Source organism: Crassostrea angulata, chromosome 1 (assembly GCF_025612915.1).
Source record: "Crassostrea angulata isolate pt1a10 chromosome 1, ASM2561291v2, whole genome shotgun sequence".
Classification (NCBI taxonomy): Eukaryota; Metazoa; Mollusca; class Bivalvia; order Ostreida; family Ostreidae; genus Magallana; species Magallana angulata.
This window is the reverse complement of record NC_069111.1, coordinates 16,319,923-16,346,782: the sequence shown is the minus strand read 5'-3', so window position 1 is coordinate 16,346,782 and position 26,860 is coordinate 16,319,923. Positions and strand designations below refer to the sequence as shown.

The 26,860-nt window shown below is 34.4% G+C and overlaps 1 protein-coding gene across 24 annotated transcripts in view; it reads right to left on the bottom strand.

Moving 5' to 3' along the window:
• Positions 1-26,860, bottom strand: part of LOC128165439 (CLIP-associating protein 1-like) — a 49,417-nt gene that overhangs the window by 8,167 nt on the left and 14,390 nt on the right. For 4 of the 24 annotated variants that reach the window (XM_052829972.1, XM_052829988.1, XM_052830035.1 and 1 more), the window contains 26 exons: positions 21,104-21,253; positions 20,616-20,666; positions 18,099-18,163; positions 17,505-17,597; positions 16,982-17,127; positions 16,477-16,612; positions 15,522-15,592; positions 15,229-15,366; positions 14,467-14,667; positions 14,225-14,283; positions 14,072-14,104; positions 13,261-13,299; positions 12,236-12,409; positions 9,059-9,151; positions 8,427-8,582; positions 8,014-8,141; positions 7,632-7,739; positions 5,890-5,949; positions 5,086-5,189; positions 4,746-4,809; positions 3,553-3,716; positions 3,216-3,294; positions 1,860-2,003; positions 1,441-1,655; positions 804-1,047; positions 236-308 (listed from right to left, as the gene is read on the bottom strand). In XM_052829972.1, coding sequence (XP_052685932.1) covers positions 236-308; positions 804-1,047; positions 1,441-1,655; positions 1,860-2,003; positions 3,216-3,294; positions 3,553-3,716; positions 4,746-4,809; positions 5,086-5,189; positions 5,890-5,949; positions 7,632-7,739; positions 8,014-8,141; positions 8,427-8,582; positions 9,059-9,151; positions 12,236-12,409; positions 13,261-13,299; positions 14,072-14,104; positions 14,225-14,283; positions 14,467-14,667; positions 15,229-15,366; positions 15,522-15,592; positions 16,477-16,612; positions 16,982-17,127; positions 17,505-17,597; positions 18,099-18,163; positions 20,616-20,666; positions 21,104-21,253 — 2,988 coding nt within the window. Of the gene's footprint in view, positions 1-235; positions 309-803; positions 1,048-1,440; positions 1,656-1,859; positions 2,004-3,215; positions 3,295-3,552; positions 3,717-4,745; positions 4,810-5,085; positions 5,190-5,889; positions 5,950-6,347; positions 6,402-6,901; positions 6,932-7,242; positions 7,264-7,631; positions 7,740-8,013; positions 8,142-8,426; positions 8,583-9,058; positions 9,152-11,699; positions 11,721-12,235; positions 12,410-13,260; positions 13,300-14,071; positions 14,105-14,224; positions 14,284-14,466; positions 14,668-15,228; positions 15,367-15,521; positions 15,593-16,476; positions 16,613-16,981; positions 17,128-17,504; positions 17,598-18,098; positions 18,164-20,615; positions 20,667-21,103; positions 21,254-21,531; positions 22,567-26,860 lie in introns of those variants that run through there. The other 20 variants (XM_052830168.1, XM_052830015.1, XM_052829998.1 and 17 more) reach the window with 20 other exon arrangements.

Below are 26,860 nucleotides of genomic sequence, written 5' to 3'. Positions count from 1 at the left end.
ATTCATTCTCTTGAGTTGAAATGTACATCAAAATCCAATATTTTTTTCTCTAATACAGTTTTTAACAATAAATATTTGGATATACACATGCAGCAAGAAACTGTTTATATTTGTAGAGCTGGTAAACTCACATATACAAATATAATCTTCTCTGGCAAAAGAACATGTTTTATGAAGTTGTGTACAAAGACGTGTACTGATTTAACAGTGTTTAATATTCACAAACTTTTCTTACCTTCGTTAAATAATTCACTATCATCTAGTTCAGCATCTGCTAAGCGAGACCTGTTGTTGTACCCATTCATTGCCTAAAACAAAAATGAAAGTTGTATCAAATAATGTTTGTATAGCTTACATTTCACCAAACTTCCAAGGATCATATCATTAATGATATCTGTAAAGTCATTCAAATTAAAGGAGGCCAATTTTTTCATAATTCAAGATTCTTATAGGTTCATCAGGATACATTGTTGTGGGTATGCTTTACAAGTAATAAAGATAGAGCATGCTTTTTTTAATTTTACAACAATCGAGCTTTTATGAATTCAATTGATTCCACAGTCTCCTTTCAGTTATTCAAAAAATTGAATACCCAGCAATATTCAAAAACATTTTGACAATCTTGATAAAATTAAAATTCAATTATCATTTCATGACCATTTTACATGAACAGGTATAAAATCATCAATAACGGTCTGTGAAAATTTTAAAACCGATATCTTTCACAAAATATACTCTCCAAGAATAACAACGTTGAAAATCATGCGTCATGTATTAGTATGTATAGTTAACGCAAGCCTCACCTCGTCTGAGTATTGGGAGGGGTTGTAGTTGCCTTTCCTGGAATCAACTGCATCTGGACTATCGTTCCGGAGATCCTGGATCCCGCTGTCCTGGGAGGTAAACTCCCGCTTCTTTTTGACCGGATCATAACTCTCCAGCTTACTGTGAAAGCTCAGGTTCTGAATGTCGGCCGTCGTCTGCTTGATGGAGTTGTAGATGTCCTCGGGGTTCATGTTCTCCGTCTCCATCTCATCATGGTGACCCCTGGAAAACATCAAGTACATCATCAGATTCAATGTCTGAATGAGATTCTCAATAGTAATTCAATAGTAAAAGCAATGTATTCCTCAGATGAAAATAAACTTTAAGATTCCCTCCAGAAAGGGTCACAGAATTAAAAAGCTCAGCAAAGCTACTCTTACACTACATTACTTCATGTTCTTTGCAATGAAGTGCTGTATCTAATGTCATTAAGTTTCCTCCTGCTATCAAATATGACAATACCAGGGTAAAAAAACAAATGAAAATAAATCACGACAATATCTTTAGGGTTTTTTTTTCTTTGAGCTCTTTTCCTAAAATTTTCAAATGTGCAAGATGTTTTTTAAGATTCCTACTTTTAAAACTCCCTCACTCCATGCACAACATCAACCTTACCTGGAGGGGGGTCGGCTCCTGTTCTGTTGTGGGGTGACATTTTTGGGTGACAGCACATCACTGGTACTGTCGCGACTCTCACGACTGGCACTCCTCATGTGGGTCTGTAGGATCTTGGTGGCACTGTCTTGGAATGGTTTAGGCAGATTTGTCAACATCATGGACAGTTCTGGGGCATTCAGGTTAAACAGGTCAATCAGTACTAACTGGGCCGCCTTAAAATTAAAACATGAGGAAAATGAATTACTGTTGGCAACAACAAATTTTTATTTAAAGTCATGAAGTTCATATCATACATTGACATTGATGACAATCGAATCAAGTTTACACATATTTCTGGAAATTTTTGCATATTTTTCTCAAGTTCATGTTATTGATGATGATGATGATGATGATGATGATGTAGAAGCAAAACCTACCTTCCTGACTTCCACACTTTTGGGTTCCGTCGTGAAGTTGATGATGCGCGACAGCACAAGCCTCGTGTCAGCAGAGTTGACAAAGTCTGTATCATTCATCACTAACACCAGATTATGCATGTAGTTCAACAGAGAAGCCTTCACCTAGAGGTACGCAAAAACTGATCATGTTAGCTTTCATTTCTTTTTGAGAAAATTTTAGAAAGGAATACAAAAGGATTACCACAAATTGTTTGCTGAAAATAAAATTCACATGACTGGCCTAATTACCAAATTGAAATTACTGCCCAGCTGACACTGCAGATTAATAAAATTGCAAATAAAAAGTTATTATATTGCTAGGAGAATTAATGGGTTTTTTTCTCTTTGCTTTATCAAAGCTGTAGGCACCAGTGAAGCGATTTACGAGACATGTGCATTGTACACAGAACGAGGGTAGGCAGTGAAATATTTTAAAAGAGTCAAGAATATAAGACCACCTCCTGTTGAGTAACTGACACATTTAGCACACAGACATGAACCCTTAATTCTGTAATTCATCAAGAAATGTAGAAAAACAAAAACAAAAATTTCTTTTGCTTCTCATTTTTGACAACACAGTTTGAATTGACAACATTAACTCCATGCTAGCATAGTGTTCAAAATTAAAAACACATGGAAAACAACTTTAATCCAACAAATTCTACATCCTAAATAAAAATTATTTTTTCTATACACCAATCATGCGTGTTATTAAGAGTTAGTTCTAACACCGATGAAAAACAGAAATTACTTAATTAATACTTAATTAACTTTCTCGTTTAAATGACAAGATATTTTTCATGGAATTTTTTAATTTTTAAGAACTTTTTGAGAACCCTTTATAGAAAGATTATTAAATTTAACACTGAGAGTCCCAATGGAGGGAACATATAAATTTCAAGTCAATATGTATCTTAAAAGCACACAGGGCCATTATAAGACAAGAAGGAAAGGATCATTTTTAAAGGTTACCTTTGGCTATGTTGGCAAAATTAAAATAAAAAAAATTGAATTAATAAGAAATTCTCATTCCAAGAAATAATCAATGCAATACCAATTTCAAAAACCCTTCTTTACATTTCATTCTGACATGAAATCATCATGCATATAAAACAAACTAAATAAAGATGGTATTTTTCAAATGCACAACTGATGCAATCTTTATGCAATATTAGAATATACATGATATGCTTTCAAATTATACGAATTATACATGTTAATGCAAATTAGGAGAAAATGAATTACAGTTCAATGATTATAAGCTTATTAAGATGAATTGAATATGATTGAACATCAAAACATGGGTATAGAGGAATCCCACTCCTGACTACTCACCTTCAGACTGGCTGATTGAGTTTGATCGACAATGTACTTGGACAATGCACTAAACTGTTGTTCTGCTGGAAAATTTTCTCTGGAAAAGATAAAAGAAATTTAGCACATCGTTGCCACTTTCTCCTTTAAATTGTCCTCTGGACAAGAGTTATACATGTACCCCGTACATTGTGATGAAATTTTACCTCTTTCTTATGGAAATGCAAGTAGCAGAACTCTATATCCATTTGAGGAATTAAATTATCATTTCCACATCAAAATGATTTACACTCCTTTACACATACCCCACCCCACAAATATAATCCACCCTTACTTGAACTCCCTCCTCATGACTTACCTGACGGCATCCAGGGCCCTCTGTACCCGATTCTGAACGGAGCCCAGCAAATCCTGTCCAGACTTGTTCAGTAGACGAGTTAAAAATGGAAACATTTGATTGGTCAAGTCTTGGCTGTGGACTTGAATCAAATCAACTAATGTATCTAAAAATAAACTTAAAACCTGCAAAACAAAATTAGTAAATTAATTTCTTAGAAGACTATTTCGCTCTGTTTTATATTACTGCTCAACAAGTTTTAAATTGTTATAACAATCTTATTGAAACTATTACAGAACAATCAATTTGTCAACTCTAAATCACTCTCAGTTAAAGTTTAATTGGCAGTAATATTTCTGCAATGGCAAGTTCTACATCCCTTTAACGATTTTTAGGCGAAATTTTTTTTAAAAATTGGATTACGGATTTTTTATTTTAAAAATTGGGTCGGTAGGTCGAAAAAAAAAAGAATAAAAAACCTGGCAAACTTCAAAAAAATAAAATATGTCTTATGTTTTTATTTTTTTTAATTTTTTATTTACTATTCCATGTACACATGCTTAAGTGTGTCTTTGGGCCACTTTCAGGGCATTCCTAACCGCAGGTCTCACACCTCTATTGACACACGATTTACTTAAAAACTTTGATTTACTTTGAAAACTTTGAAACATAATACGTGGGCTCTTTCACTTTCAAGAACTTCTGACACCGCTTGCCCCACAGTATCTGTGGGACAACACTGTTTCAAGGTCTTAAACGACAGTTTAATGTCATTTTTGCAAATGACAGGTATGTGAAAGTATGCCATTTAAATGATAAAACACAAACCACCGTTAGACAACATGGCACGTGTGTGATAGAGAAGTCCATATTCCAAACCCGATCAATTTTAAAACCGAAAGTGTAAAAGTTAAGGTATTTTTTTTCGTGAATGAAACCAATTTATGTGGTTTTTATTGATATTTTTCACCAGTCATTTTATTTTATTTTTTGTATTTCTTTTAATTGATGTCGGTCAGTAAAAAAAAATTTGGAAAAGTGCATTTTATTTTTTTTCTAAAAGTCAAAAAAATTCAGTCGGCGGATCCTTAATCCAACTAATAAAAAAACGTTCGCCTTATTTTATTTAAACAAATGTATACTTATTCAGAATAATTCTTATTTATTAACATCACAAAGAATTACACCTTCACAAGACTTGAATAGTGCCTTACTTTGCTGTGAGGATCATGGAACATTCTGTTAAAAACTTCGCACACTTTCTGCAGTTCCACCCGACTGAAAAAACAATTAAGAACATGAATTCATTCATCTATTGTTTAAAAACACTTCATTCAACAACAGTAACAACATACAATTTTTTTCTTCTTTTTTTAAAGGTCTCTATATTAATCAAAACAGAGGAAAAATGTGAAATAAATTGTTCAAACACATAAATTTCCAAATAAATTTTTACTTCACAGAAACAGAAAGAGTTTTTTTTTAACCAACTTGTTAACTTAAAAGTAACCCATCGAAATTTTTTTTAATCAAAATATTAAAATATTAAAGTACCTTAAAAATCTGCCATTCCTAAGAAGGTTCTGCAGTGCTATAAGTCCTTCCTTCCTATCGCCATGGGAACCGCTCCCTAACAACGCAATAATTTCTGTTGTGTCCTACAAAAACAAGAAGGAAATTTTAACAAAAAGAAATATAAATCAAGATTAAAATGAATCAAGCAAGTTAAAAACAAGCATAAAATCCACACTTCAAGTTTTTCTTTAAGTATGAAGTTTATTTATTTTTATTTTTTTGATAAATTTAAATAACATAGATAGAAAAAATTTCAAAAATTGCAACATTAGCTTTAATTCAATTTTATACCCACATTGCTATATTCTATATAAAATTAATATTTTAAGGATATTGTGATATTATAAATCATTATGTGTTTATCAAATTCAGTGTTCATGTGTATCAATGTTAAGCAGTTATCACTGAAAATAAAACTGTTTCATGCAATTGAATTAAGATGCATCATCATGTGAAAAAATATTTCCAGAACTAACAGAGCTCTCTGAAAACCAAGCCAAACACAAAATGCACTTTAACCAGGAAAACTTTCTAGCTGGTTTCTTTTAGTACAATTCTTGCTTTAAAAGCATTACTTAATTAAAAAGCTATAATAGAAAGGAACATTTCTTAACTTTCCATATTTAAATAATCTTAACAAAGTCAAAAGCAACAAAAAACACACTGATTGAAAACTTTTTTTTTATACTAATTTTTAGATATAAAAAAAAAAAATCAACACAATTACAAAGCCAAAGTGAACTGTTTCTGACAACAGCTGGTTTGCCAAATACTGTTTGTTACCTTTGGGGTTTTCACACTTTCTACAGTTGGAGGCGAACAGATTGAATCCTTACTCGTAGACTAACCAAGAAATCAAATTATTGATTACACCATTCAAATTTAATTTAACTTGAATTTATGCCCTAAAATGACATAAAATTAAAAAAAATAAAAAATGAAATGAAAATAATCAAGTAGCTTCAAAATCTGAACATGCCTAAATGAATTTTTTTTTTTAAAAATGCAAATCCATAGCAATTTTGATCAAGCCTAAAATCAAACTATAAGTACTGCCAAAAATTGCACGAGACACAGATAATTTGTAAAAAAAATTTTAAAAACAAAATAGAAATAAAAATGAGAGCAGTAAAATTTCAACCACAATGCAAATATTTTATCTGGAAAAAAAAAATTGATATAGAACAACACCAAGCACTACTGCGTTACGACATCAGTGATTCGTTCAGGGTTTGTAATACCTGTGTAGGGGTAGGTAGACGATAATACCACTTATCAAAATCAGTTGATGAGGCCTTTAGCAGCAGAAGAAAAGAAAAAGCCAATCAAAAGCCACATATTCTCAAATAGTTTTAACTCAGTCTAAAAAAAAATATGCCACTTTGGAAAAAATGACCTGCACAAATGCAACCGAACATTTGGTACAAAAAAAAATAATAAACAAAACTAATTAACCCAAAACTTAATAAATTAAAAACTGAAGACAAGTGATGGATGAAAGTATTTGGTTATAGGGTTAAAAAGGCCAAACTGTAGGCTTGGAAGAATCATCAGAGAGAGAGAGAGAGGAGATTTCATGCAGTGAGTGTCATTGAGGACTTGGTGCGGTCTAAAAATCATGCCTGCAGGCTCTTCCCAAGACGACTACAGATTCTGTGAATTCATCGCATCACCATTCTCAAAGGGAAAGGACAGAATAATTCAACTGTAATAACGTTACAATGGCGGAGGTAAGATGAGATCTAGAATAATTTTTCATAGAAAAAAGGTGGATTTCTGTCCACGTTTGCATTACCTGTGTTCTTATTTTTCTTTTGAAGCGACTCTGTATAAAATACTACCTATTAACACTTTTTGAAAAAATATCTCATGAGGTCAAACAATATAATTGAGAATTGGAAACTCCTGACTCTCGGGGAATGGGAATTTCGCTAATTATCATCCCCACCCCCATTCCTTCTCCATTCCAAACCATCCCACCAACCAGCCCTCAGGATTGTTAATGTTACAGTGCAACAATGGGCCACCACAAGTTAGAATACTGCACACGGTCACACAAATGGTTAATAAGTGTAAAACATTGACAATCGTCTCCAGAACTGAGTGTGCCATGCCATTGTGTGGAGTGGTTTGTACCTGATATCCCCATAAATAGTACTGAAAAGGACCAGACATGGATTTGATCAAGACAGTGAGGTGTGCTGGTCAACAGCATGGCTTCAGTGTTTGTACATGTACATGGTGGAAAGTATTATCAATATGATATTGCAAGGCCATCTGAACTACAGTCGAGTGTGGGCCAATAGATAGAAAGACAGCATGATGTGAAAAACATGAACACAACACAAAATGACGTGTCTTCAATTTGCAGAAATAAAATATACATTTGATGGCAAAATTGCATAATTAAATTTCTAAGGATACTTCATTTTCATGAAAAAACTTTAATCAATTCAGCTTTAAAATTGTAAAATTTGATTCATTTTTCTCCGTTTACAGTTTTATTACAACAGAATGCTCCTTACCTCCGAGGTTTGCCCTATTGACCTGTAGGACCTCTCTGAGCACACACTGGAGGTTTCACTCGCCGCATCATCCGAGTCGTACTCATACCGCCGCCTGTTCTGAGTTCTCTGTCAAGAAAGAGTTGTAAATGTTCAATAAATACAAAAATTTGCTAGCCATTGGAACATAACATTTCTATCCTTCCTCCATCTCATTTAATACTGAATCAACTCAACTTCAGGACCCATGGCCATAAAACTTGGACTAACTCTTTTTTTTAACCTCAAGTCTCCCCTTTTCATAAGGAATATTTAATGAAAAAGTGAGACCAAGTTCAAAAGTGAGCTCGTCTTAGTTTTTTTCGCCCCCAGGGTCCAGAACTTGTATAATTCTGTGCCTCACCAGTGCATCTGTGAGTGCCTCCTCTACATCCTGCCCTGGCCTGAGGGTGCGCTGTGCAAGTACCCCGGCCTTCCTCCTGCCAGCAGAAGTGGGCAGGGTCTTCCCACCACTTAAGCGCCTCTCTCTCCCTACAATAGATTTAAATGTGTATCAGTAGCTTTACAAACCTATGATAAACCAAAATCATACTCAGTATGTACTTGATATAGAAAAAATTATGCCTCAGTTACAGCAGAAATAGTTTATTGAAAAACGGTGGAAAAAAAGTTGACAAAGCCATCTAATTGATTTCCAAATTTTAAAATGCATTACGAAAATTAGTTTACCAGTAACAAAATATTATGTTAATCTGGGTGCTTGAAAATTTACACCACCTACACACTCCATTCACTTTTATCAAATGAAAAACCTACCTGGCTGCATATGAACCCTGTTGGGACTGCCCTCCCTACTTGCCCCCTGACTGCGAGCGGCCCCTGACCTCCTCATTGACCTTGGGGTCATTGGGTCCTTTTGGGTGTGTGTCAAGTAACTGATTCTGGAGGTTGGTGAACTAGATCTACTATTGGCTGCAAATCACAGGGAAAAAAAACACATAAAACACCTTGTCGGCTCAGAAAATTCACTGTAATGAAAGCGGCAAAGAACTCATGCTTCCAAGGTTTTTTATAACAAACAAATACATGAACAAAATGCTGTAAAGAGAGGATACAAATGGGACTACTTCTGAAAGTATAAGCCTTCAAGCTGTACTATTAAAAGCCAGGGTTAACAAACACTGGTAAAAGCAAAGCTTACTACAATTCAATGGTTAATGATATGATTATCAAATGGTGTCTTCCAATACAAAATTAACTAAGAACACTGATATAAATCATGTTAGATTAAATTAAAAGATTTCCATTACAGGAGCACTCATGTTAGTATATCAGCAGCATGTTAATTTCTTTTTCTCCAGTCCAATCAGGATCCAGAAAACACTGGAAACAGGGGAAGGGAAATGGGGGTTGAAAATGGAGGAGAAGTCTTTGTTGTTGGTACTTACGCTGCGATTGGGAGCTACCATTTTTGTTGCGGGCCCGACTATTACGGTCCAAGGTGCCAAGATTTTGATGAGTTGAGCTACTTCGATGACGTGCTGAAAGTAACAAGCAAGTCGCACCGCTATGACACAGCCACACAATAGAGAGAAAGGGGAGAGCAATGTACCTCCAGCCATTATTCAACAGGGGACTATATCAACAAAAAGGAAACTGAAGCAATGGAGATATGACTGATTCATTTAATTTAAAAGACTATATATACATTGAACAGTTTTTCTTCATGGTCATGCTATCAAAAAGAGTAAATGGAAAGTTTAAGAATGCATGATTTTGAATTTGAATTTATTCCATTAATATGCTTGTATCAATATTATGAGGCATATTTCATTCTGTATGATATATTCCTGAAGGATTGTTTATTGGATAGCTTTCTGCTACAAATTTAAGAACATGTTCTATGATTTGTCTGATATCATACACTAGTTAAGTACATACACCAAGCATTCCAATACACATAAACATTAGTACTGTTTCTGATTATATACATACATGTAAGAAATTGGTTAACAAAGCCAAGCAGAAAATACATAGGTTTTGTAGACAAAATATTTTGTAGACAAAAGACTTTTACAAACAATTCTTTCATTATTTTACAACAGGACAAAACATTGGATTGCCACATCTGATTAAATTATGATTTTTTGGTGAATCCGTATGACATTAGCCAATGGGCATCAAATGTGTGAGTTTGACCTGGCCGACCCTCGACTGTTGACCTGTTTTTGCCTCCTAAGAGATGTCAAGCCAGTGATGGTGTGAAGAAATGATGTCAAGTTCCCTCCCTGGGGCCCAGAATGAGTTGGGTCATGATGGATGATCATATGAGGATGATGCGATGAAGTACCTCCTGGGCAAATGAACTTAATCTTTTCTATACAAATGACAACAACAATAACTTCTTCCATATTTGAGGGGTCTTTTTTTAAATCATTACTACACCTGCCAAAACCACACCAAACAGTATCCAACCTCTTTCAAAACAAAAACCAAGCAAACTTATGAAAAGTTATGTGAACTTACAGCCAATTTACATTTACAGACTTTGTTGTCCACAGGATTTATAGGGAAGAACCTGTATACCCCTAACTAACATCAAAAGACAAGATTACCCTGGACTGGTTCCACAAAATCACTCTCCTCTTCCTCCCACTCCTCTTCCCCGGAGAAGAACCCTTCCTCATCATCCTCATCCCATTCCGGTCCTCGAGGAGGAATTTCTACAACATACGGAAACACAGCAAACCTGACCTGCTTTTTAACATCACAAGATCCCATTGTTGATGGTCCTCCAGTGACACCTAGCTATCTTTTGACTTGTAGGTAAACCATTCACAGTCTCTATGCCCCTTTTCTTCAGCTTTGCATTCAAAATCATTGTTCACTGCATGTTGAAATACGCTGCCCAAACTCAAATCACAAATGTTTCACTATTTTCCAGTGTACATAATGGAACATAACACTATACAAAATATTTAAATCACCACTGAGAACAATGAACAAGACTCCTTGCTTTTCTTTGAAGAACAAACTCTAGTTTGATCATGAAATCAACTTGTCCATCCATGTACCAGAAAAATAGAAGAATATCCTTAGGTCATCAGAAATCTATTTTACAGATACATGTAATAAGTAAAAGAAAATCCTTCTTCTACCGGTACATCACAATGTCCACTCCATGCAAGACTATGAGATCATATAGGACACTGACTCCAATCCTAATCTCTGCTAATCTCCTTAATCTCCTCTAAATACACAGACCAGGCTTTGATACATGGAGCTGTCACAATTTCTACGACCCAGGTGTCTACATGTCCTATTCATAACTGACCCATCTCTACACAGCCTCAATCCCCGAGCATCTGAACAGTAAGCACCTGAAAAACCCACAGCACTCTAAATCTCCAAAAACTAACGCATCATCTACCAAGTCAAATTACTCATATCTTGATGGTCAATTCCAGATCTCATAGATGTGGAGAGTCCATGCATCCTATGTGTGGGGGCTAACTTTGATTTGTTGATCCTCTCCACATTTATGCCCAAATAACACTGTTTTTTGCAGTATATGCAGCAAAACAAGTGATACACAACAGGAGCACTGGACCGTGACTAATTTATGTTTTGACCCCTGACACACACTCTCTTCCCGGTTCTTTGATTACAGTTCGGCAATGTTTACTAAGCTTTTAATCTGCTTATTCAGTCTTTGCCTCATAATTCACTTTTTCCCTATTCAATACTTTGTCTTTGGTGTAAAGGTACGTAGACGAAGTCTCAAATCTGTGCCTACATATTCCATTAGCATTGGTAAATACAAATTACTAATAGCCAAGTGAAATAAAATGGACTCTTTTCTTTTTTAAACAACTGAGTAAATATGACGGAAATTTAAATGTACTTTTATAGATGAAATTAAAAATCCATATAATAGATAAAATGTAAAGTGAAAGCACTATATTGGTTAAGAATTGTTGAGTTCCGTTTACTTGTATTTTAATTAAATGATATATACTTGTCAAAAGTTTAAAGATAGGAGTACTTAAAGCTCTTTTTAAAACATTTCTTTTAATGCGTCATATCTACCGTATATGCCACTCCACAATTCTACAGAGATCAAAACAAATTAACAGTAAGCTTATTAACTAAGAAAATTAAATGAAAAATTTTGAAAGTTTTTCAACTGACTGAAGAGTCCCTGATCCAACACTTCAAATTTTGATTCACTTTTTGAGATATCAAAACAACACCCAGCACAACAGGTCCTGTAACTTACTACCAATAGTCATACAACAACTCAAACTTACGGATCACAAAATTAAACCTAGCTATCAAAGATTTTTGTTAGACGCGTGATATTCCATGCAGGGCAGTGCTTATTTTATGAGAGCAATAGAAATTGCAACTCTCCATGCAAAGTCCATTTTTCAGAATAGTATTCTCTCCTTTAAAAAGCATGCATGAAAGAATAAATTTCTCTTTTCACTGAAGCCCCCTTATGTAAATGAGATGAAATGATCCCACCCATGACATGCAGTTGACAGATGACACACCCCTTTTTTTGGAATGACGGACAGCCATGACACACCTAGAGCTAAAGACAGAACACACAGAGTTCTTACGCAGTGAGTAAGTGGCTCCTGGCATCATTCGAGAGGCAGCCGCCATTTGAGGCGACCGCCGTTTCGGTGAGGCGTAACTGGAATAGGATGGGCTCATCCCATTTGCTAGATCGACGGCACTACTAGAGCGGATAATGCGATCCTTAACAGACTTACTTAAAGTTTTGTCTAAATCTGCAAGAGGTCATGAAAGCAACTCAAGAAACAATGACAATACGGACACAGATAGAGAAATCATCTAAAATAATATTCACTACAACAAATATTGACATTTGCTTTGCACATTAAAGAGCATTACTCATGCAAAATATTTACCCATCACTTTCTTCAAAATCTTAGTACCATTAATTCACTTTACAATAATTATGATTACTTATATTACCTTATTAGATAGGTCAGTAAAAGTCAATATTCTAATTTCAAACACTGTGTTTTCAAAGTGCTAATTCTACATGCTATTATGTTTTTACTCCGCCTAATTTCATTCCCATTCAAAATTTTATCTTTATTCCCCCTGCCCTGTCCCCTCAAAACAAAAAGCCATGAAATGTTTTTATATCAGATGCTGTTGTTTCGTTCTAGGAAAAGCCAATGATGCTCTTATTCTAAACATGTACAAACAAAAGAATTTAACTGATTTTAAATTACTTGTAGAATGTCATTCAAAACAAAAATGAAAGAAATTTACTGTTTCCGAAAATTGAATATCATTAAAAACCAAAATGATTGATTTCCAAAAAAAAAAAAAAAAAAGGTACAAAGATTTAGACTATGATATACATGTATATGATACAGCTACACTAAATTTACTAATACAGAATGAGATAGTACTGATCAAGTGCTTAAACTTTGTATCAAAAGTGCAATCTAAGATAATCAATCAGTAACACAGAACTACAGTGAGGATTATCTGCCCTTGCCCCTCTACTGCTAGTATAAACCACTGTAACACACCACACACTGTGACAAGCAGCGCCGCTAAAGTCACATGATACCCAGTATGACAGGTCATGTGACCGTCTTACCTGCCCCATGGTGGCGTGCAGCACCACTGACATCCACGTCTGGATGTGAGACAAAAATAAAATCAGAACTCATGCAAAAAAAAAAATAAAAATCTAAATTTATAAAAAAAATTCTTTAAAACCATATTGATTTCGTAGAAAAAAAAAGACAAGAGAATCTTGATTTTCATTACATTTTATCAGCCGCCAACAAGGATAGCAAGTAATAAGGATTTTTGTGAGTCAGGGTTAGACTTCCTTTTGTAAACATATTTATCCTCTTGCTATCCAACAGTTACAACAAAATGTACTGAAGTTCAAGATTTAAGTATTCAAAAGAAAAATCCACAAATAGGGATGGAAAGGGTGAACACCATGCTATACACTTGTATTGATTACACAAATGATATTTCTTAACTCGATATTATAGTGTAACCTTTATCAATTCACTATCCATGCTTAGTTTTAATTTTATTTGTGAAATATACTGTGAAGTGGAAATTGTTCACACTATCTATGATCAAAACAAAATTATTTTATTCTTAAAAAGCAATCTGAATAAACTCAGCCTTTGATAACTTTTTTATTTCTGGCTACGTATTTTTTCCTATTATTTTGAATTATTGTAATTTCCACTGCATATAAATTGGATTTTTATTTTATTTTTTTAATTATGAGGTTTATTTTTCTATGTTTTACTTTCTCATATTTTTCAGTTTGGTTGATTTTTTTCTTGAACAATCACAACATTCAAAAGCCAAGACCTCCTAAAAGTTACCTCATAATAAAAATATACTACATCTATCACACGGACATGCAATGGAAAATTTACCTTTTGAAAATTTAAGAGAACGTGACCTAATTTCTGTAAGGTAATGATTAAACGGTTATGCAAAAAATTCATTTGCAAGATATATTTACATTGATGATAATGTATGATGCCAACAGAGTTATTTCCCTTAGCCTTAAACATAATCCAACATACCTGCTCCAGTATCACTCCTAGCTGAGCTAAAATTTGAATGCTTCTTTTTTCCGATTCGTCTGTAAATGACATTTGAAAAGATTTATTTAAATTAAAAGCATCAGCTCCCATAAAACTAAAAAGCATATATACAATGATCTACGTTTTCTTATCAAACAGGTTATGTGTTAACTAATACACACATATGATTCATAATTGGCTATGATGTACCTTTCCTCATTTATGTGGATTAATGAACTCACCCTAAGGTACTGGAATCAAACCCTGTACTTCGGTCCTGACTGGCCGATCGGGGCCGTGATTTTCCAGCGTAATCACTGCTGACGGAATTACTGGAGGAGCCACTGCACTGATCGTTCAGCAGCTTCTGATCTCGAGGCTCCAGCGCGTTCATCAACATGTCTGCCTGCTCCTTGAAGTGCTCGGCAAACCCCCAGAAGCATCTAAAATGCAAAGGAAAACATGTTAAAAGAAATTGACATCTAGACCTCAGAGATATAAAATTGGCTCTATTTCACCCTTAAAATGATGTGTTACTTGAGAATTTATCTTTTTAAATGACATCAATTTAGACAACCGACCACTCTACAATAAGTCATTTCTCATTAGAGGATGCTAAGCTTTAACTGACTAGCTTGTATTCTTCCATTCAGTAAATTCTGAAGAGAACTGAAAATTATACAGATATTATTGTTATGATTGTAAATGTTTTGTTGTTGCTGATGATATTTTGTAGTTGATATTACTGTAAATATATTAATTTATTAATCGTGTACAACATTTGGCAAAAAATGATTTTTCAACAAGTTAGCATGGATTGAATTAGCAGACTGCTGAATGTCCCCATTTTCATACATTCATGCATGGCATCTAGTAATGTGTTTGATTAAGCAGATGCCTCTCTCCACAAAAAATACACAGCCAAATGTACAATATTTACACTGTTTTGTTGTTGCAGTTGTTTTGTTGTCATTGTTATTGTTGTTACTGCGGTAGTGACTTACTTTCTGGCAAACACCCTGGCCTCTGAGTCGGCGTCAGAGATCCCCCGCTTTATCGCGTCCTGAAGTCCAGCTATGTGTTTCTCTAAGTAATGTGTATTCCAATTTTGAAGTGCTACGTTTAAAAATTCAAAACAGTGTCTGAAAGAGAAGAAGAACACAAATATGTCATACACAGGTAGGAAAAAGACAAGGTTTCAAAAAAATGCCAAGATGCAAATAAAACAAATTGTGTGATTCTTCAATGTACGAATGGTACTACTTTCTTGGAGCAGATTTTCATGGACGTTGCTTACCTCCTAATGATGTTAGACTTTGATGAAAGGTTGCTAATGAGGATTGGTATGAGGCGTGATGATTGGGTATACTGAAAAACAAAGCACAAGTATTTCAGTATCAATGGAGTAAATAAAAACTGTGGAATAATCTGCATTCATGGGGACCAAATTTCTTGGATTGTGGGTGTTTTGCTTATTCGTGGGGGTGTGATTTTGTGGATGCTTCGGTTGTTGTCAGTTTCAGTGAAAAGGTAGCTCTTTTAAATTTGATTTCACTGAGGCTGTAAATTTATGGGGGAGGAATACCCACAACCAGGAAAATTGAGCCACCATGAATTCTTGTGATTCCACAGTAGTACAAAAAATAAACAACAAACTAATGACATATTAGACAATTCATTTTCGATTTAAATTTATTAAAATAATACAAATCTACTATTTCTGTAAACTCATCTTTCAACATCAGAAGGAAAATTCAATCATAGCAGGGTTTGTATAAATTGATAATTTCAAGTGCAAATATTAAACTTTAAATATATGGTTAAAAATTGATCCCAAATGGCTTACTAGATGAATAATTTGCTTAAAGATTTAAAAAATAAAGGATCCAACTAGCATTCAGTACTTAAGAACTATCGTTATCTGTTAAAAACTACATGCCAATGGATCATCAAAATTATGAAGTTGCAATTAACAAGTGGTTATTTGTTATCCAATAATGTTGAAGCAAGTTTATATGTTTCCATATTTGGTGAAAAAAAAATCTAAATTTACCAATATCTGATTATTTATATCTTGACATGAACATAATTTGCTTTAAGGATATTTTTTTTCAAAATGTATTGATAACCCATTAATTATGTACGACGTATGAACAGCATGTGGGTATCTAATGGGAGGTACATTCCAGGCTGTCAATGGGGATCCCCATGTAATCCTCAAACCCTGCTCCCTCAAGGATCCAGAAACTTACCTGAATGATGAAATAAATGCAGGTGACTCCCGAGGAGGCCATCACCTTGGCACTGTTGGGAATGAGGTTGATCAGGTGAGGTAACAGAACCTCCGCCAGGTGTTCAAACCGGGAACCCATCCGCTGAGACAGGTACCTACAGGAACAAAATAGAATACATCACCTAATGCATCTGATTTGTGAGGTTTAGGGTCAGTGCCTTTAAAAGTGTAGAGTCTACTGATATACAACATCTACATTGTATATGAATTTTCCATCCTCTAACATTATCGTATATTTTCAGTCTTTATAAGTTCCACAGAATTGGTATTCAGTATCAGCCATGTTGATAATACCCTCTAAAAGGGCCTTTGTCATAAGACAATACATACTGATAGAATATTTTCTAGCACTGTGCAAAGGTTTGTTCTACAGGTGTAATTCCACAAAGCACTGCTTTTAGCACAATCATTCAAGAGCTTTTGCCGAGACTTAATAATTACAACATCGCAACAAGTGTCCTTACGCTAGTGTGATGCAGGTCTCGCGGACAATCTGGGACCTCAGGTCTTTGACAGAGGTGATCAGACTCACATCCAGGGACCGCATGCTCTGCTGGAAATCGTCGTACTCCATCCCACCGGCCACTATCACAGATCTGATACTTTTTACCTGAAAATTAATTGGGTAATTTGTTTTAATAAACATTGTATTGAGATTTGAAAACATCTTTCTTTAAATATAGCTACAGAAGAACAAAAAGGTACATCTCTGCATGAACTTTTAAAATGGTCAAGAGGTAATACCTATGATGTCACAATGATATATAGGTATATATATGCAATGAATTTTATCCTTTTAGAGATTAAAGCCTTGTAATTCACTTCCTAAGTCTGCAGAAATGAAATTCACCTGATATATCACACACTTAAAATTTGAAAATACATTTTATCAACCTAATTCTATAATGTATCCAGAAGAAAAGAATTGCATAAAATTCAACAGAATAAGAATGAATACAGGGAAGAGACGATAAATCTGGTACATACAGCCTCACAGCGCTTCTCCCAGATACTGTTGGTGTCACTCAATATGGTCTGGATCTTGGATAGTTGATCCTGAACATCTCGGGAGGAAAAGATCTGTAAGCAAAAATATTCATTATTTAATGCATGAGAGATTAATTTTTAATGAATTAAGTTATGGGATGCTGTTGTCAGAGAAAGAGGAAAACTTTCCTTCTGCAGTTTCAAAAATCTATATACACATATTAAACAGCTTAGTTTACTTCAATTGTACCATTGATTAAATAGCTTAATGCTGCTTCATGCTGAGTTCTTTGCATAATAAGAAATTATATATAGCTTGGCATTCCCCATAGTCATTATAAACTACATCAGTTATTTTGATACATCATAAACACATGACTCACATGTAATATAGTATTCATGTATAAGGTTTTTGTCATACAATATACTACTCATGTATAAGGTTTTGTCATACTATGCAATACTCATGTATAAGATTTTGTCATACAATATACTACTCATGTATGAGATTTTGTCATACAATACAGTTTTCATGTGTAAGATTTTGTTTGTTGGATATCTACACGTTTATTTTCCCAAGAAAGACAACCCCACCTGCACTTTTGGAACATCTTCAAAAGACTTGGTAAAAAGTTCTTCATCCACACCTCCAGACTGGCCTAAAAATAAAATTAAAACATAATAATCAAAGACTGAAAGAATAAAGCATGGCATGCTTATCTTGGGTGTCAAATCCACCAAACAATTCAGAATGAAAACGCTTGAAAAAGACAGTTGTATTATCAAAGAGTGAATCATTATATGTGAGAAAATCAGAAGATTCTGTGCGAACTCTACGAGATGTGCTGATATAAAGCTTTTAATGTTTTTTTTTTTTTTTTTATAAAATACAAAAACTGGGTGCTTTGTAGAGGTATCCACTTTGCATAGGTGCCAAAAAAGCTCAAAACAACAAAAGCAACAACCACAAGAACCTAGATTAAATCATTGAGGGTGTCCTAAGCCTTGCTTCAACCGCACATTAAAAAAAAATTTGAAAATACACAGTCTATTTCACACAGACACCATTCATAATAACAACATTCATTCATTATTAAAATAGGACCAAAAACTTATTATAACTTTCTCCTTGCATAAAACAAATGGTGACACATGATGTAGAAATGTCTTATAGTTAAAGCATGCATAATTATCCCCTTTTCAGTGCAAAATAATCATCTCATAAATTCATACCGAGAAATAAAAAAAAACCTTAGCATTCGTTTCAGAATGGAGGAATTGATCATAAAAAGAGGTGGAGGCAAGCCAATTGATCAAATTGATAATTTATCACTTTGTATATACCACACAGATGCTTCACAATTCATTATTTGCATAAATTAGAATTACATTAAATTTTTTATTTTTAAAATTTAAACCTGTAAATTCCTCATGGCTTTTAACAACATTATACATGTACTCTCATATTATTTCAGATCCAAAAACATGTTAAGTACGTATGTCTGCGTGTGGAGGGAACTGGTATAACAGGTGGTGTATACAAAGTTATATTGGCATGTGGAATATTCTATCATAATTCATTCTTAAAACATATAGCTTCAGATAATATAGGCCCATTAAAATTTTGTAGTAAACAAACATTTTCATTGAATTACAAGATGGAACATAACATGAAAGGGAAAAAATTTGACATGTAGTTTTTTGGCAATTATGTAGGAGTTTTAACAAATCCACTATTTAAAGAATTTTTTTTAACTAGACATAGCAGGATGTTTGAAGATAACTTATTTCTGTATTTTATGATAATCTTACATCCCCTTTTATATATTTTTCATCACATTTTCCTCGAAGTTAAACAAACTTATGTACCAGTATATATTTGCACCATTCTTTATCTAAATAAATCAATTTCAGTTTTCAATGTAAGCAATTTCTGTCAGTTCCACTTGCATGGCCCCTGCAATAAATACATTACTCCCGAGTGCATCTTCAACATCAAAAGTTCTCCTGAACATGCATGCATAATCTATCCCCTTTGTACTCATCTGAACTAGATCATACTTCAGCTTTTAAACTGACATCTAGAGGGTAAGACAACAAACCACAAAATCTAAACAAAAAAAGCTACAGTACAAAATGAAGCTCCAAAATAATTTTTTCTTCTTTTTCAAATCTACTCTCACTATGCATGCAGCTTGAATTGAGAGAAAATCCTATGATCTGGTATTGTCTTTTTTTTTTTTAAACATGCAAAATGTCTGTAAAGGAAGGAAGGGAAAGTCTTTCTGTACCAAAAACACTGGTCATTGTTTTGACATGGTGGAATATAGGAGGGGGGTGGTGTTGGGGGGTGTTTCAAAACTGACAACTATCCAAAAGTTCTGGTAAATGATCTGTAAGCTTCATGAGATTAAGTTGCTGATGCCTGTGTGAAGGTTGGACATTTAAAACCACTCATAAACAACTAGGTAATTACAGGTGTCTGTAGGAACTAGCCAACAAAATTTACATTCATTCTGCAACCTAACATACCAACCCCTTCTAAAACCTAGGATATGGAAATAAAGAACTCAATTTCCCTCTAAATCACTCGGTACATGGAGGGAAAAATGCAGGTATTTGAAATATGTCCAAATATTGATTTCTTTCATTTTATTTGCCAAAGACTGACTAAAAAGTTTCACACATGAAGTATGTTTACTCTTGAAAGGCAAACATCCTATCTATCCAAACTTGGTGTAACAACTTTCATCACTGTCTCGCAAACACAGGGCTTAGTATGGCAACAGAAGGCTAACACTGCTATTGACAAATCAACATCAAATGTAGGCTATGCTCATATCATATACCCAACTAATTCTTCTTCTTAATTTAATATTAAAGAAAGACTGTAAAAAAATCTAAAGTTGGCAAACAAACCAAGTGCACCTGCACGCAAGTCCTTTTTACTGAAAATTTTTTGCTTAGTACAGTACTCTCAAAAATTGCTCTTTAAAATATTCCTGCCTAGATCTAGAAACAAATCGACTTTCCTCCTTTTCAATAAATCTTGACCAGTTTTTGGTACAGAGAGACAGGCAAGGGAAGCGACTCTAGTGGTGACACGGTTACCTGAGGTAGGAGGGCCCGCTATGGAGCGTCGTCTCTTCAGAGAGGTTGAGGCTAACATCAGTAAAGTACAGTTAGTTATCTTAGCCATAACCAAAGACTGGCACCAATAAAAGACAGAATATCTACTGCATAGTCTCTATATAATATCTAAATTGCTAACCATAGTTCATTCATAGATTCCAAACAGATATTTCAATGTCATAACTGAATTCTTTCTCATCTTGCCAAGTTTATCCCTAAAACATGTCTCTTGTTTTTACAATGCACATGCTAACTATAGCTAGAAGCCTGGGGTATATATTTACATAAAGATTATTATTTCTGGCCAATATCATATTTTTACAGAGCCAATAATTTTATGTAAAAATAGTTGCATTTTGAGTAAACAGAGCTTACGAATATCATATATACATGTAGCAGATTAAGAAAAGGAATCATGATTTTTAGTAGGTTAAATTCCAAAACTCCTTCCACCCAATGACATTTACCTGAGCTTGACCGGTTGGTGGGGAGCAGGCTTTTCCTGGCCCCCACCGAGGAGGAGGCTGAGGAGGCAGAGGACGCCCTCTTGGCTTGGGGTACTTTGGTGGAGAGAGGTTTGGCAAAGTCCACATCATCATCAGATCTATGGCTTGGAGCTACAACAGAAAAATAATACACTTGCAATTTACTTTTCAAACAAGAAGTTCTTTACATAACATTTAAAACCAAGAAAGAAATATCAAAATAAATGAAGAGACTAATCTTACAGGTATCAAGCAGATCAGAAATGCACATTAAATTTTAATACCACTACAAAATAGAATGAAGTCATAAAGCTGCAAATCCTATCATATGTCTCAAATTCAGAAGTGTTATAAAACGGATCTGTACATCATGTAAGATTTTTGGTTGGGGTTGGTTTTTTTTTTTTTACCTTTCTTGCTAGACCCAATAAAGTCCCTGCATTTTTGCAAAAAAGATTTTTTTACAGTGGACATTGCGCATCCTCCTCAGAAATGAAAAGCCAACACTTATAAGTCACTCATCTTCACATCACAGACAGCTCAACCCAGCTCACACTCCAAGCCTCAGCAACCCTTCCAAAACCCCGAGCACGAAAAAACATGAACTGCTTAACACATACTTCTTCACTTTTAACACAGATACAAAGATTCTCAGCGAAAAAAAAAAGCCACTTGAATAGATTCAAACAAATGAAAAATCACTGCTTTTGAAAACAATACAAGAATTTTGCATCAGATAGCACTTTCTGCCTCCGTTCCGAACATGATGCAGCAACAAAGCAGTATATGCACACCCTGCGATAATAGGGACTCAACTCCCTGTCAGCTTTCTCTCCAGACCAAAAAAATATGGATTCCCTCGATCATCTTTGTAGATAATTGACAGTTTGTTATTATGGAGCCTGAAACCATGATAAGCTTGTCTTGCACAAAATTAGCAACACTGCTTCTTCAAATTCAAGTTGCAACGGAAAAAAATTATAACACAACCAAACACTTAAGTCTCTAAATTGCATTTTAATTGAAAACATCCTGATTACAATTTCAAGCAAAATTTACCTGTCAAGCAATTTTCTTTTGTTATTAAATTAAAAAATTCAAAATAGAAAATCGAGGGTTACATGGGCTGCCAAAATCGTCTCTGTGTGCTGATGTTGGGCAGGAGACTGATAATAGACAAGCATTACTATTATTTTTCTATCGTGAACATGAATTCACACAATAACAATACCAGAATGTGCAACTAAAAAAACAGAAACAATGTAAAGGATTCCAACCAGATGTTATTTCCCCTGAGAAAACTGGAAACCTCTTCTGATTATCATCTCCAACATATGTTATCATACTTCCCCAGAAGCTAGGCTCTGACCCTCTTTCATCTAGGTCAAAGTGAAAGGGACGATTACCTAATTAAAATCCAGGTGAGATCCTGGTAAGCTGTTAAAATGTATGTTTATTCCTATTAATTATCATGCATATAAATATGCAAAAAAAAAAAAAATTTCCCAATTAAAATCATATGAAAACTAAACATGTAATAAGAAGAAAATTCAAAACTTTGTGCATACATGTAAAAATGTTTTCAAAAATTTAAATTCAGGGGGAAATGTATAAACATGCAAGTAACTGTTATGCGCCAGGTATTAAAATAAATGAAACATACCCAAGACATTAATGTTGCACTGCATGTCAATGCATTTCATCAAAATTTTAAAACATGAAAAAAAAATCAGTTTTCCAACTATGACCTGAAGATACTCATTTGTCCAACGATTGACAGCTGGTATATCTTACAACATCAAAGACTACAAACTTCCTTGTATTGCGCAAGACCTGCCAGCTGGTCACGCAAAGAGTGTGAAATGTATGAGGATGTCAACTATCACATCTATCTATATAACAACAAAATTTACACTGCAATTAACAGAAAAATGACATACTCTATAAGAGCTATGGGGAAACTGGGGACTTATTCTATATATCAAGATTTCGTAACTGATATAATGAAACTTCCCCCCAAATTACCAATAGATTAGATGGCTTAAACTGGTGCCGGTAGATCTACAGATGATCTGTGTGATTATTTGTTTCAATGTACATAAAAAACAGTGATCAGTTATATCAGAGATTAGGCAATCAGGTCACCACGGTCTCCTTTAAATCAAAAGATCAATCTGCTATCCTAACAATATGTAGAAGTTGTCTATTACATTAAATGAGCTGTGCATGGAATGCATTCTTCAGGAGCTTTGTAGAGCAAAACCAACAGTCCTCAACAAAAACAAACAAAAGACCTGGAATATCTTTATTTCTTACTCGATCTTACAAAATCTTACTACGATGTTACAAAATCTGGTGTGTGTCTTGTAAGGACTTTTTAACTACCAAGTTATAAATAAGATACTAGAAGACTAATTTAGCAACAACAGCAATACCAAAACAATATAGGTAGCTATCTGTCATGGAAAACATAATGTTTGACTTTTTTTACTCTGCATCCATATATGAACAGTCAACTGTGCATTGTTCTGTCTAGAAACCATAAATAATCCTATAAATCTATCTATTTTTAGACTTTTTTATATTAGTGCTTGTAGGTTAATTAAAAAATGTGTAAATTTAATTTTTTTTTTTTTCATAATCCTATGAACAATGGCCTGTTGGACATTCATCTAAACCATGACTTGGCACATTGCTTGATTGTTCCAAAAAAAAAATCCACCATGGACCATGAACAAACACAGCATAGGTAACAGACATTATGGCCAAACCTTTGGCCAGCTGATCGTAAATTGCCAGACAATGCCGCACCTGGGAGAGCCATAAACGTCCCAGAAAACAATCTTCTTTACAGGCAGTGGAGCTCAACTGTCTCTATGGTGTACTAGTGTGAGTGTGAGGGGACACCTCTGTATTCTGGTAACATGCACATACCAGTATATTTATTGTGACCACAGCCCAAAATGTGTGCACATACATAAATCACCCTAATGTCCATTATGTCATAAAACAGATGCATTATTCTCTGTAGCGATATGTCAAGGCCATATTAAATGATCCTAAAGATATTTTGCTCTTAGTTTTGCAGTTAGTTAAAAAAAAAATCCATCATCTCTCTCTCTCTCCCCTCTCTCTCTCTCTCTCCTCTCTCTCTCTCTCTCTCTCTCTCTCTCTCTCTCTCACACATAATTTTTTAGTGTCAGAATTGCTGACACCACACATTGACTTCAGGTCACATTGTGGACCATATTCCTTAATAGCAGTCAACAATAATCTTGTAAAAATGTTGGAGCATTATCAAAATAATGGGTACTTGGATAAGAGTCCGAACAATGGGCTTAGTGTATTACACAAGAGGCAGTTTCAATTTTCTTCAGTTCACAGAAAATATAAGACTCCATTAGTGACCACAGGAGTTAAATCTTTTCTTTAAACAATTGGTCACATGTAATAGGCTTTCACTGGTTCCATACCAGATTGGAGGTCTTATGCAAGAGAGATTGGCGAAGCTCTGAGATACACTCTAATTCTAAAACCATGTCACACAAAATTTAAAGTCAAGATCTACAAACTTGATGACAGCTGAAGTTGTCATTTCAGGTTAAACAAAAACCAGCTGTTTTAATTAAAAACAAAGTAATGATCAAAATATTAGCTGCAATACTGGGCAACCTGTTAATAAAATACACATAGAAGGAGTATGTGCTAATTGAGATCTCATGACTGTTAATACACCATGAAAATATATAAACAACTGATATCCCAACAAACCATCATTGGTTTCTATTCAATACACATTCTTGCATGGTCAATTGTTGACACAGATTTGGAGTTCTGAACCAGGACAAACTGAAGCGAAGCATGCACATATATCCATTTACAAACAGAAAAAAAAATTCCCCACTTTGCCCACAATAACTTATCTTGAAACTAAGAACTGAATGTTCTTAGACCTAGCTTGAAAATGGACCCAGGTCCAAAAGCATTTAATGAACCCTTCATAAAATCAATGCCTTTAAATTTAATTAGAAATTCATGTCCTAAATGTCAGCTATTTGCGACAAGCACTTTTGATCACAGCTAAAAGAATCTGAATAAAATCTGGTCTGAGACCACGGCACTATCATAAAGACTTAGGATTTACAATGGTTCCCTCCAAAAATCAATGTTATTAGACCTAGAGTTTTAATACACGATTCGAAATACTGCCCTGTTGATACAACTACTTAGAACACACTCAACAATGTCATACTTGTAATGGCCGTTTTGTTTTGACCTTTTCTTCACGCCTTGTGTTGAGTTTTTTTAACTTCTTTAAAAGTTTGGACCATTTTTCTTCAAAATTATTGTTTTGTTTTTTTCTATTGACATTTCCTGCAGCAAAAATTTGTCTTCAATGAAAATCTTCAAACTAAACAACTCAGTGTTGTACCTTAATCATTGGTATAGCATCAATTTCAAAAAGAAGTGTTTCTTTTCGGCAATTTTTTCCTGACCCCCTAATCAATCCAATGACCCCTTTTCACAGGGGTAATCTAAGAGTTATGGGCCAAATGTTGTTTGAAAATCTCCGAAAATTCTAAACTTAATCGTAAGCTCTGATAAATTTAAGTAAATCAAACAAATCTCCGCATTTAAATTACAAATTTGAGAGTTAGTCATTGTATGTTCTATGTATATCGCACAGTCAATACCTATGTAAATTGTTTTTATCTGCGCATGCATCTGATATTTTTCAGTAAGTCTATCGGGATAGAAGAAAACACCCAAGTGTGAACCAGCAAAAAATGAAATCCAATCTCCATGAAATTCTACCCCAATGGCCATAGTCAAAAGACCACAAAAGGGTATAAATTTGGACAATATTAAACGTTGTAGCTCAAATTGCGATAAACACATAGGTTTCATGTAAAGGCCTGATCAGCTGAACTTTATGGGTATATGCACCCATTAAGTTTCGACACAAGGGGTACTTATTTGACGGGTGTGTATCAAAACAGAAAATGACCTCCAACTTAGGCCAGTTTTTATAACCACTGAGCCCTGCACAGAATTGTACATATCAAGTTGAACAAACAGAATCTTGGTAATCCTTCCAAATATGCCCAGTTTCAAGAATCAAATACAGGCAAGAACTTTGGCCAAGAAGTTTTTATTCAAATGGAAGTTTGTACACCCTAAAGCCTCCCCATTTAATCATAGACACTGCAAATACACTATGATTTATTCAACAGTATTTGTCAAACATTCTCGGCTACTGGGCAAACCCGCTTGAACTCATTTAAATTTCCTTCATCATCATTGCATGTTTAATGCACCCTAGCTCTTACAGGCTTTCAAGTGTCTCAAATTTCAACCTGTTGTAGGAATATTTTGATTATTTTTTTGTAATGTGACAATTTCTCATTTTTCACTCGCTGATGAATACAGAAATGATGTCGGTACCCTCTTTGTAAGAGTTCTCCGATTACTTGGGTGGAGGGCCTCCCCAGAGCACTAAGAAGAACCTCAAGATATCCACTCTCCTGTCGAGATCATCAGTAACTCGATATCCCATATCTCATGACATTGTCTTGCAGACAATTCCAGCAATTACAAATGCAGCAATTACAAACTATCAACATATCGATACCCAAATCTTAAGCTAATCATTGGGGGTTTGTTTGAACATGAAATCTTTCATCACTATTAAAAAACACACAACAAACTCCATTCCCAAAAACTAAACCTAAACTAAAT